At 39.1% G+C, this 13210-nt stretch overlaps 1 protein-coding gene across 1 annotated transcript in view; it reads right to left on the reverse strand.

Annotated features, from left to right (window-relative positions):
* Positions 1-11468: 11468 nt before the first annotated feature.
* WIF1 (Wnt inhibitory factor 1) overlaps positions 11469-13210 on the reverse strand; it is a 75226-nt gene continuing 73484 nt past the window's right edge. The window contains exon 10 of the mRNA XM_037063082.1: positions 11469-12323. Coding sequence (XP_036918977.1) covers positions 12202-12323 — 122 coding nt within the window. The 3' untranslated portion in view covers positions 11469-12201. The remainder of the gene's footprint in view (positions 12324-13210) is intronic.

Consider the following 13210-nt stretch of genomic DNA (forward strand, 5'->3'; position numbering starts at 1 on the left):
TTCTGTGATGAGGTAGGTGGCACTCAGGGACAGGTTTGGAGTTCCCAGATCTGTATTAGTAATATGACTATAATAGCTCCAAAAGCTCACCTCTACACTCTGCAGGAAGGAAATGTATTGCTTCTTTATTTAAAATGAGAGAATTTAATATAAAATCTCACTGCTTTCTGTTTTAATTAATCTTTCCTTTAAGAATCCTGGCTGTTTGGGGAAAAAAAATGTGAGATGATCCTAATTGCAGGCTAAAAACCCAAATTAAGACCTTTGGAGTGTAATATTTATTATCTTCAGCTAGTGAAATACAAGAACTTCATGCTTAGCCTGCATCACATTTATAATTAGAGGGGAAAGCTGTTTTCATAAAAATAAAACAACAGCAATAACAATAAAAACCAGCAGTTTCAGGCTTACTTGTGGAATGTTTTATGTCAGACACTATAAAAACTATCCTATCACCCTCTTTCCACCTGTCTGACTTGTTTAGGAATTCACTTGAGGCATTTCCGGGAGGGGGAAATTTACCCTAGCTCGTGCCTCTTCATTGTGTTCCCAGAACACCCACCCTCTGCTCTGCAGAAGTCTAGTAAATGATCTGCTTTCCCTCCTGAACGATTCACTTCTTAATGCAGGGAATTGTTCATCTTTGCAATTTAGCAGGTTGTAGGCATTCAATGAATATCTGTTACATGATTAAATAAATGAGCAACAATTTAATTCTGCAGCCACCTTTGCTTGGTAAGACAAATTTCAGGAAGCTTTTCAAATGTTTTGTGGGAATACCACTTTCGGTTCTCTTTAGGAATCTTTTTTTGTACATCACTTTTTTTGTACATCACTCCATGTACCTCACGAACCAAATTACCACTTTTTTTTTTTCTGGTAGTTCAACATATTCTTGGCTATCAAAGGTTGAAATCCTGCTACAAATTGAGCCTTGTAGGAACTTGAAAGGAGATGTGTCTCATGGGAAACCTGTCCTTGGCATGCCTTAAGTGAGACTTAGACATTTGAAGACATCAGGCGCAGACAAGAAGATGAAATTAACCAGAAGGAGCTCCCAGGAGGGGGATGGGATGCCTCAGATCCACATGAGCAGTCAGTGGAGTCCAATGAGGGTGCTAATGAGCTGTTTTACACGGTTCTGGCAAATCACCCACACCCATAATTTTCTCTCAAGGTATCATTAAAATCAAATGATTCCCTTATTTTGGGTATCCATTTACACTGTAATTATTTTGGTCTTTTGTAGTGACTTTCTTGATTAAATTGGGCAATTCTCCTGCCCGTGTAGATAATGTAATGACTTTTTAATCATTTGTTTTTTACCGGCCAAATTGTTTCCATGATCCCATTAGAAGTTCTGTAGTGATTCCAGTGGGTTTACTGAACTACTGGCGGCAGCCGTGCTGATGAACTGCAGGCTGCCTGTTGCTCAACTCAGCCGATGAGTCTCAAATCCCTTGTATTTTAATAGGCAAAAAATATCTAATAATTTTGATCAATGGGTATATTTTCTGACATTAAAAGTCATAAAGAATATTATGTGGCTACAGTAGGTACTTAAAAATTACATTTAGTTTTCTGATTATAAAAGTGATACATTATTACTATAGAAAATTCAAAAGTACAACAAATACTATTAAAATACCTATAATTTTGCTACTTGAAACCATTTTATATTTGATGGTTTTTCCTTACTTCGTAATTGTTTTTATCTGTTTCTTTTGCTATTCTTATATATCTGTCTGCCCATCTATCCAAAATTGGAGCCATAACTTACAAGTAATTTTTTCATCAGATTTTTTCATTTACTATATGTGATAAGCATTTTTTTCTTATTATTGAATATTATTTTGAAGTTATAACTTTTAATAGTTGTATGATATTCCATTATAGTAATTTGTTCTTTAAATATTTTCTGAGCTTCTATATGAACAAGCACAGGATTTACCGCCATTTATTTAGTTATTTCCCTATTGTGCAAACATTTGGATCCTTTAAAAATATGTCACACCATGGCTCTCTGCTGCAAATTGTGAAAGGGATTTCTCAGTCTCCCTGTTTTGCTGAGATTAACAGCTCAAGTCCTTTGAGGCCCTTCATAACTGCCCCAACCCTTACCTCTCTGGTCTCTGGCTTCATCTCCTATTCCTTTTGCTGCTGGGGCCACTTCAGATACACTAGTATCTCTACCGTTGCTGTAATTGCCAGATAGGCTTGTGCCTCTGGGCTTTTGCACCAACTCTTCCCTCTACCTGGAATGCCCAGCAACACACTACCCAGTCTGTCTCAGCTCCTTCAAATCTGTGCTTCAGCGTTATCTGCTTAATGAAGCAATATGCTTCTCTCCATCTTGCCTCCAGCCACTTCTGATCTCTCTTACCTTGCTCTGCTTTTTCTTTTCTTTTTTCACAGCACCTATTATTTTCCCATGAGCTACCATATTTTGCTGTGTATAATGTGCTCCTGTGTAAAAGGTGCACCCATGGTTTTGGCCCAAACTTTCAGGAAAAATATCTTTCTCTTTAATTTTTAAATTTGATTATTTATTTATTTATACTTAAAAACAAAACTGATTATCATATTCCAGGGTATTATTTTTCATATGTATATCATTGTTTCTAGGGTTACACTTTTAACACATAAGCATAAATAAAAGAATTAAAAACATTTATATAGATATTGAATTAGTGCTACCCATGTATAATGTGCATCCTTATTTTTCCCTCAAAAATTTTGGCAAAAAGTGCATATTATACATGGCAAAAAATGGTATTTTACTTTAGTTATTTACTAAGTTTACTATTTATTATCTGTTGATCCCTCTATAGTGTAAATTCTATGAAGGTAGAGATTTTTTGTTAATTTTGCTCACCAATGTATTGCAGGCACCCAAAACACTATGTGGCACATAGTAGGTGTTCAATAAATATTTGTCCAATTAATGGATAAATGATTTGCATTTTTGGCTGTTGTGAGTACTGCTATATTGAATCTAAGTCTTTGACCAAATCTTTTGTTATTTTTTGATACCTAGTCAAAAGAACAAATGTTAAGGCTTCGTGATAGGTGTCATTAAATACCTTTTTAGCTGCAAGCATGGCCATATCCATTTCATTGCCTTAATGCCTGCATTAAGTATTATTTTGAAAATATCTTTGCCAATCCGATAAAAAATGCTACTCATTAAAAAAATTGTAATACAGTTTTTTTACAACTATTTGATTACTAGTAAATATGAAGATTTAAAATCAGTTTATTAGTCATTGGGAATTTATTAATCCCCAGTGACTATTATTAGACTTTTGGGGATTACCTGATCATATTCCTTATTGGTTTTTATGTTGTAAATAGGTTAGGATTTTTTATTTTTATTAGAAATAATTTGTACATGCCAGAGAATAAGTTTAGAGAAATAAAATAACAAAAACCCACCCTCCACTTGAAAAATAGGATGTCACCAAATCTTTTGAAACCCCAATGGGTGCCTCCCAATTTCATTTCTCAGCATCTTCACAAAGAAGACATTGGGTTTTTGTGTGTGTGTGTGTGTGTCCCTAAATGGCATATTGATTTAGTTTCTTTGCTTTTGAAAATGGAGTTATACTGCATGTATTTTTCTGCATTTCAACATTGTATTTCTAATATTCACCCATGTTTGATTTCTACAGCTATAGCTTGTTAGTTTTTACTGCTGTATAGCATTCTCTCATGTGTATATACTGCCATTTATTCATCCAGCATCTGTTGATGGGCAGTTGGGTTTTTTCTAACTCCTTGGTATTATAAACAACACAGTGACACACATTCTTGCTCAGGGTTCCTGAGACATTATATGCAAGGTCTTTCCGGAGTATGCACTTAGTGTTGAAACTGCTGGGTTGTAGAAGATGTGTGTGCTCCACTTTTCAAGATAATGTGGGACTCTGTCCAATTTGGTGTATGAGTCTGTCTCCACTAATAGTGAATGGGCCTCTCTGTTGCTTCACAATTTTTCTAACTCTTGGTACTGTGCTGGAGTGACTGCAAAATGGTGTCCCGTTTTTGTTTAAATTTGCATCTACCTGAATGCTAACCAATGAGACTGAATGTGTTTTCAAATGATTATTGGCTATTTATCTTTCCTCTTTTTTAATATTTAAAGTGTGATAACCACCATTACTACCACAATCATTTATTTGGGTACTCCTTGGTATGTGCCAGTCCCTGCACATTACATGTTACCCTTCATCAACTTTATGAAGTAGTTACCATCATACTTGGGGGCCCCAGAGAGGTTGTTTTCACAGTTTGTGTTACAAACTGTGTTTCTCCAAATCACAGCCTTTACATCTTTATAACCTGTGACTTGAGACCCTGGACTAACCTGTAATCCTGTTAGACTGCAATGTGACAGTAGTTATTTAATTTTAGAGGTCTGTCCTAAAGTCTCTTAGAGATTGAAAAAATCACTAATAGTTGTGTGAAAAGTTGTTTTTTAGAGTTTATCTCCATGTCCATTTCCTGCTACCTTAGCAGAGGGGCCAAGGCAGATGGCATTTTGGCTCATGAAGATACCATTCACAGGTGAAAGTATGTGCTGGAGCAAGGTACATACCTTCTTTCAGACAGGTTGTCTCCTGAAGAAAGTCAATAGAGTTGACTTTTCCTGTTGGATTTCAGAATCCAAGAGGAGTTGGCTGGTGATGATGTGAGTCTGGAATTTTAGAAAAAAGAGAATGTAGTTACAAGGTTTTTAAATGAACCAATCCAATAAGCATTTATTTTGAGTCTACTCTGTACAAGATCCTAAGACACAGATTGATGTGAGAGTAAGAGGATATCATTTCTATGTCCACTCTGTTTCCTATTAAATTGGAAGTTTTCAAGTTTACAACTTTGCACTTACTACAAGAAAGTTTTCCTCACTTGTGTGTACCCTGGTATATGGGTCAGGGTCCCTGGTTGGTCTTTAAATACATGGAAAGTCATCATTTTAAGAAATGTTTTCAACAGTGTTAATACATAGGGGAAAAATAAGCAAATTACCTAAAGCTAACTGACTTACTATTTAAAACAGAAGTTCTTTGTGTTGCAAATTACAAGCTTCCATTTTCCTTGAATGAGCTTCAAACAGATAGGATAACATTAACAATTTTGAAGAAAAAAAGGATGTAGTGAAGACCCAACTTGAGACACGTCAGTCTGTTCTAGGGCTATGTTCCCCCAAGTTAAACTTTTATCTTTGTACCACTTACATAAACCACCTAAAAGTGTGCTGTGTGGAATTCCACCCAAGTGTGCTGTGTGGAATTCCGTTCCTGGGAAATGCTTTGGGGAGAAGAGTTTCCTTCGATCAGGTGAGCGGGGGAGGCTGCGTGCTAGTGCCCTCCCTGAGATGGGTGATGCACGCTAGTCGGGTGACAGCGCCGAGTAGTGCTACTGCAAAGACATTGCCCTTGTGTCCTCTGGTTCCCCGGACCGTAGACTTACTTGACTCCAGAATCTGTTTTTTACATAATGCCTATTAACATCTTGAACAAAACTATATTCTTCAGGACACGATTTTAGAATGCCCACACCAGGGTTATTATGGCCTTTAAATTGTGATTCAAGTCCTGGCCTCAGTTTCTCCTCTGAATTAGTAACCCTCTCACAGAGATGCTGTGAACCAGAATTTCCACAGGACGATTTTCTAAAAACTTTGGAATGCTACATCTGTGTTGGGCTAATGTTCATTACTGGAAAGCCACCTTATTGGTTCTGCTTTTACTCCACTCTGTTAGGGCTGTCAGTAAGGCACCTCCCTAAGATTACGGTGTGGGCTTGGCACACGTGTAAAAGCGTGGACACTTGGCACAGCCAGGGAAGCTACAACTTGCTTTGATTTCAACCTGATGGTCTGTTTCAAAGGTCATTTTTTTTTTCTTCTAAAGGTGCAACTGCCGTAGTAATTTCCTCTAGTAAGTTTTTAGCCATGTAGATGGAGACAAGTTGTTATGGAATAATCTGTGTTCACATCATTTCAAGGGTGGCTTAAATGCGGAGCCAGGGCGGCTGCAGCCTTGAGGCTCACCTCAGCTCATTACTCTGAAGCTGCCTTCTTAAGTCTGGTTTTGGTTTAGAGACAAGGCAGTACGTAATCCAAATAAACAAGCCAGGGCAGACTGTCCAAATGACTGAAAAGCAGACCAGCTTTAAAACTCCAGTAGGGTACTTGGAGTTTAGCTCCCGTGACACAAGCCAAGGATTCCTTATTCAGCAAGGTGCCCAGTGGATGGGGAGCCCGTGGCAGGACAGCTTCTGCAGAGGGGAAGGCAGCCTTTGCTCCTTCCCCGAGTGTGCTGTGTTGTGGGCCCAAATGCAAACTATGAGCAAATATTCCTCTTTACAAAGTATAAAAAAATTACAGATTTCCTTTTTTAGTTTTGGGTGTTTCCCTGAAGTAAGGCAAAACTAATTTGGGCTTTGGGGACATTTGTCTCTGGGGTTTCTGGAGAGTATCATAAGGCTCTTCATTAAATCAAGCTTCCATGGGTGGAGATGAACTTCGTTTCTGTCACAGGGTTTAAGATCCCAACTCCAGCCAGGTTTTTGCCTTTCTGTTTTCTAATAAAAAACAGCAGTTATAAGTTGGAATGACCCAAGATTATCTTTTTGGTTAAAATGGATTGTTCACAGAATTCTGAAAAGTATCTTTCCCTTGTGAGCTATAAACTTAAAGTTACAAATTCTTTCTTTCTTAAGCAGGAACTGAGGTTCAAAGAACCTGACTGGATTGAAGCATCATGCAATAAATTGTGTCCTCTTAATTTGTCTTCTACTTTCTCTCCTGTTTTTATGTTTGCAATGTTAACGCAGGAGAAATTCAGTAAGTGGTCACTGCCTTAGCTGGTTTGATGGTTGCTGATTCTCCCACTCTCAGGCTAGGGTTGGGACAGTCCACCATGGGGCTACAGTTGACAGAGGGGAAGGCAAAGAAAGCTCATTTGGCCAGTGCCTCAAGAGAGGCAGATGTTTTTACCTAAACTTCCTTCCTTATACATGGACCCAAGAAGTTGCTCCTGGACAAGGCCAAGTTCACGGATATGTGAACTGTGCAGCTGCGCAGAGTGTGTCACTAAGAACACCTCCAGGCTTGGTTTAATGCTCTGCAGTCACTATCTTGAAATTTGTCATGCTTTCTGGATGAGGGGTCCTGCATTAATCTTTTCTCTGGGCCCCTCAAATTATATAGCTGGTCGTTCTCCTGGGTTTTAGCTGACTAACTCTTCTCTTGCTTTTCTCTCCCAGTCATGTCCCCCCCATCCAGTGTCAGGACCTCACTCAAGGCTGGACTGTCCAATGTCATGTCCATTAGAGCTGGGTATGCACCCCACAGTGAATTTGTGGATTTTATGTATTATTTCTCATCTCAGAGCAGCCCCTTTCTTGGTTCGGACTTTAGAGAGATGCCGGGTAATTTCATCAGTTGTGCACACTGAGCGTGATTAAGAAACGTGTTACCAAGGAAAAGGCCTGCAATGCCAATTCTTAATAAAAACTCCTTTTCCTTCGTAATGTTTATACTCTTACTGACAATAAGCCAGTAAACAGGTGCAAAATCAATTTACATGGTGAGTTCACATTAGAATTTTAAAAAATCTCGTTGAACACCTGAATACTTTGTTTTATGATGTCAGTTTCCTGAGTATGGTTTCTATTTTTTATAGTAAGCCATATGGAGGATGTTTATTCAATATGCTTATTAAACTTTTATCTTTGTACCACTTACATAAACCACCTAAAAATTATGACAACGACACTCCTATCTTTGGATGGTCATTTATTTTCTTTTCTTTTTATTGCCTCATGAAATTCTTCTGAAATGGCCCTGTTTCCCATGTACCCAATTTAAAAATCGCTCACCTCATGATATCATCCCCTTCCCCTTCTCTGCATTGGTAAAAATGTTTTATTAAATTGCACTCCATTGTGATGATTTGTGCCTCCTTCAAGAATACAGAAACAGCCCCATTTTTACCTTTTGTCAAGGAGAGCACTGTGTACTACCTGGTACTCTCGCCCCTTTACGAGAACCCACAGGTGGCACCACTTTCTGCTCTCAATTAGGGCAAAGGCGAGCACATCTGGGGCTAAGCCTAAGCGTATCAAGCTAAAATTGTGTTACATGACTCAGTAGACTAGGAATGAGGTGGGGAAAAAGTTACTTATCAAAACTTTTTAAATTTTATTTAAAATTTTTTTTAAAAAAACTCTTTTTTAGAAGGAGTGCTGCAGCCCTGACCAGTGTGGATCAGTTGGATGAGTGTTGCCCTGCAAAGCAAAAGGCCGTGAGTTCTATTCTGGATCAGGGCACATGCCTGGGTTGTGGGCCTGGTTCCCAGTTAGAGCTTGTGCAAGAGGCAATCGATCAATGTTTCTCTTGCACATCGATGTTTCTCTCCCTCTTTTCTCCCTCCCCCTATCTAAAAAATAAATAAAATCTTTTTTTTTTTTAAAAAGAAGGAGTACCGCATATGGTTGAAGGGAATACTTTGAGAAGCCACTTGGGGAGGTGGTAAGAATTTCAGGGAGCATGCTCAAGCAACAATAAGCTTAATGAATGTCCCTCTGAGGAGCTTGGCTGGATTTAACTGGAGAGTTTTGGGGTGAAGCACAGAATTTCTGGGTCAGAGACAAATTGCCTGAGATGGTGGGTGAGAAGCTGAACTCTTGTTGGCCACTTAAAAAAAACCCCTCTTATTCGTTCATGTGGCTCTTCTGTAAGTAAATGTGGAAAAGTTATTTTAAAGACTTTCAAATGGAAGGGATGCCAAAAAGTAGATTTCCCAAAGACCTATATGCCTTGATTTAGCCCAAATGAAAGCTTTTGGTATAGTTTAAATTCTTCTGAGCAACTAGGTAGCTTTTGTGTTTATGGTTTCCTGTTTGAGGTGGCCGGAACAGAGCTTGCAGCTAAATATATGGTCCACCTTCACAAGTGTGCGGCAGTTCCCTCCTGGGTCCGTTTTAGGGTCTAACCCATAGTTCCTTAAATTCATTTTTCCTACTTATCTGGCCAATTGGCATATGTCTTTTCAGACTGCCTTCACTCCTTACTTTTAAGTTACTGTTGGGAGGTATTTTATGTTTATTTATTTATTTTTTACTTTAAATCCTCACCTGAGGATATGTTTTTATTGATTTGAGAGAGAAAGAGAAAAATGGAGAAAGAGAGAGAGAGAGAGAAATCTATGTGAGAGAGAAACAATGATCAGTTGCCTCCTGTGTGCACCCCGACTGGGAATAAGACCCCCAACCTAGGTGTGGTGTGTGCCCTGACTCAGAATGGAGCCCACAACCTTTTGGTGAATGGGAATATGCTCTGACAAACTTGGCTTGGCCAGAATTAGAGGTCGTTTATATAAATATTCCCGTTCTCCTCCTTTTTATTCCTCCCCCTCTTCCTCTCCTATGGTAACTTCGTATGTGTAATAACAATTATTTCACATCCCAGTTTTTGGCCTTTGTTTCAAGAACTGAGCACCACTGTAGTGATTCTGCATAAATTGACAAAGTAACCAAGGGTATATCTTGGATGAAAACTCATAATACATATGGTTATGGGGCGGGATGAAGGGCTCAGTGGATTTGCCAGAGTACAGGCCATGTTGTTATACAAGTAAAGATATACATAGGTAAGGTAAGCTGCAAGGGAGGTTCACTGAATATGGAATCTAAAAACACAACTGGATCCTACTGTATTTCACCAAAGCTATCATATATGTGTGTGTGTATCATTAAAGTATTCAACATATAATTAGTATTATTCATTTATAATGAAGCTAATACTTAAAAAATTGTTGGCCTAACCTCCTAACTGCATTTCCAAGGCATTGTGCACCCAGATGTCCTAGAGGCACTCTCAACTCCACATCCTCAAAACTGAACTCACATCTCTGGGACCCACACTTGTTCCTTCTCAGTCATTAGCACCACTGTCCAGATCCCTCTCTCTCTTTAAAGCCTGTGTTCAATCAGCCACCTAATCAATCGATTAGACTTGAAATCTCGCTCGAGTCCAAACTCTCCTTTCTGACAGTAAAATCATTTCAGATTCTATTAGCTCTCCCCTTTACCTGAGGTCCCCTATGGGGTGCGTATGTAATGTACTCCAGGCTGTATGCAAAACCGTCTGTGGGTAAGTGAAGAAAATAATGGAGCTTTTTATATTCCTTCCTTTTAACATTTCTGGCTTTTATAATGCATATATTGGTAGTTATGTATGTAAATAATACTCAAATAATATTTGAGCACGTAGGACTTGTGCTCAAATATTTCTAATGGGGTATGTAGTCAGAATGGTCCGGGGTGACCAACCTAGACGGTGTTAACCCTTTGTCTGTCACCCAGCCTCCGGGCCAACTTCCCACCATTCTGTTTATTCCCTCTATGAGTTAATACAATTATAGTACTTAGGTAAACTAAGCACTGTGCTATTATTATCATCATTATTATGACCCTATCTCCAAATTTAACTTTCTGCCACTTAAATTCTCATTATTATGCAATTGGATTTTTGCTTAAAAGTCTTAAAAAGTTGGTTCTCATGCCGGGGTCCCAAGGTAAGCTCCTTGGCTCTCCATCTGCTTTGCAAGCTCTGTGTGGCCACAGGCCGACACTCTGGGCTCTGGCTAGTAAAGGAGAGAGACCGCCGAGGTCTGGCACTGAAGGTAATAAGGTGTGTGCACCCTGCTTCCAGCCTCCTGGTGTTTACGTCCCTAAAGCACACAACTGATCACTGCCACTCCCTAGCATGAGAAAACTTGTAGACCTTAGAATATCTACATAATAAAGTTCATGTTCCCTTAGGAGAACGAGGAGAATAAGACAGGTTGGAAGGTTGCTACCTAGAATTTGTGGAGTTTTGTTTTCTGCTGTATTTGTTGAGGAAAAGGAAAGAGAAAGAACAGCAGGGTGTAAGGCTTCATGGATTGAAACCTGTCCAGCTTATTTGAAACCATATCCTGTCATAGATGATCCTGGGTAAAGAGCTTCATGTCACCACGATTCAGCTTTCTTGTCTGTGAAAGTGCACAGTGATGCTGCCTCATTAGGGGTGTAAGGCAGCACGTGTGATATGGGTGGGGAATGGCAGGTCCTTAATAAATGATGGCACTTTTCATGTTCTGACACCATTAGAAAATCTTCCACGAATGTGATATAGGACACATCCTGGTTAGAGAAGAACTCGTGGAAGAAACGATGACAGCTGAGAGCTGACAAACAGCAGTGTCACAGGCAGTGACAGCAGGGCGTTGTGTGGTGTGGCCGAGTGGAGACAGAGCCAGGCAGCAGAGCTGGGGCTGCAGAGACAGGACAGTGTCTGACTGTGGGGCGGCTTCTCCTTTCCAGTGCGCTGCAGTTTCAGTCACTGCTCCACGGACTCCATTTTCACAAGATAGCACATGCAAAGACCACTCTATACCACACCCTGAAAACTAAAGCAGCACCTTTATTTTATACATACAAACAGTATAAAATGTTTATTATGTAAGAGCTGTGTTTTGTTTACAATATATTATATTGCTTCAAGCCAATGCCAAAAGTTCATACATTATATTCCCTATTTTATTGTGTTTACAATATATTATATTGTTTAAATGCCACTACCACAGTGTTATTTCTTCTTCTTCTTTTTTTTAATAGTGAATTCTCTGGAATGATGGTAAGGTCAAAATGTATTGAGAGTTTAAAAATAAGGGCAATTAAAAAACGTGACAAATGTCTAAATACAGGACAATAAAATTTGAAATGCTGTAACTTCAGCACAATTAACTGCTTCAACCAAACCCTTGTGATATGAGGAACGAATATGCTTATTCGTTCCATTTACCTTCTCTAATACACCCCCAGCCCTTCTTCACCATGAATGCATTGTGACTTTGGAAATTACCTGCCAGCTATACACTGAAAAGGCAAAATTTTAACCTGATCAACTGCCATAACATAAAAACTGTCCCAAAGCACTGAAACAAGGAAATCTATACCATCATGCTACAGACATACTTAGAAAACTTAAAAGGAAGAGTAAATATCAGCCCAATGATTTATAATGAAGCTAATAAAATTCAGGCCAGTATTCTTAACTGTAATGAACATTATTTGAACATTCAACACATGAAAGGTTAACAAAGGCTATGAACTTGGTGTAACTTAAAACGTTTCAGATGTCGGAGTTCACCAGATGTAATTGGATTCAGGTGGATCCTGCCGCTCCTCGGCCTTTTTAGGTGAAGGCGTGTGCTGCCTGAGCCGGGTGCCTGCTGGCCTCAGGGCATGCATGAGGCTGGCTCCATACCCTGCAAAATTATTCACAGCTTAAAAGAAAAGAAACTACAAAAACAGGCTCTTCGGATTCATTATTAACCATTCAAATGTAATCCATTTTCCCTTTTCAACCCAGAGTGAAAGACCACAACCACCACAAAAAGCTACCTGATGGAAGAGACGTTACAGGTTCAAATTCTGTTAAACCTATTTTACTAACTCCATCAAATCTGGCTTCCATGGAATGTCTGACTCACCGTGTATTTTGCCTATGCTGAAACTCTTGATGCAAAGTTTGGATGAATGTGATTGAATGGAAGGATATTCTCCACCTCAGGGCTGGTAAGGATCTAGCACTGAGGTTTGAATGTAGGGATACTCTTGTGGAGAAGTTGGTCATTGATCCTTTTCACTGCATTGCAAAACTAGCCTCGATTATACTGTTCAACATAACAACATCCACTCTTCGTATAGACCACCTGACAGGGTGTGGCTGTTACATTTACCCAAAAAAGGCATTTTGTAAGGATTAAGGAGTTCCATTGTACATGTTAAGAAAAGGTTATGGTTGAAATGACTCCTTATCAACGGGGGATTTGTGAGTTTAGTCAAGGTGGGAGTCTATCTATTTCCAGCCCAGTTGTTGTTGAGTAGAGTATAGCACTGAGTTATACAACTTGAGGCCTCCCTTCCTCCTACTTGTGAGCTTTTGGGCACAGACTCATTTCTACCAATTTCCTAAAACTGATCCAAGACAGAAATCACGTTGTAAAAATCTGCCTCCATCTTACTGTGCATGAGAGTCAAGTTCGGCATTTCATTTATTCCTTGTGGTTTTTAAATACATGCATGCCATAAATAAGTATGGGGAAGAGAATACTTTGTGCTTGAATGTGTTTCTTTGAATTGTCAGGATGTA

The sequence above is a fragment of the Sturnira hondurensis genome, unplaced genomic scaffold (genome assembly GCF_014824575.4).
Source record: "Sturnira hondurensis isolate 20B ecotype Veracruz unplaced genomic scaffold, ASM1482457v3 Scaffold0014384, whole genome shotgun sequence".
In the NCBI taxonomy this organism is placed as follows: Eukaryota; Metazoa; Chordata; class Mammalia; order Chiroptera; family Phyllostomidae; genus Sturnira; species Sturnira hondurensis.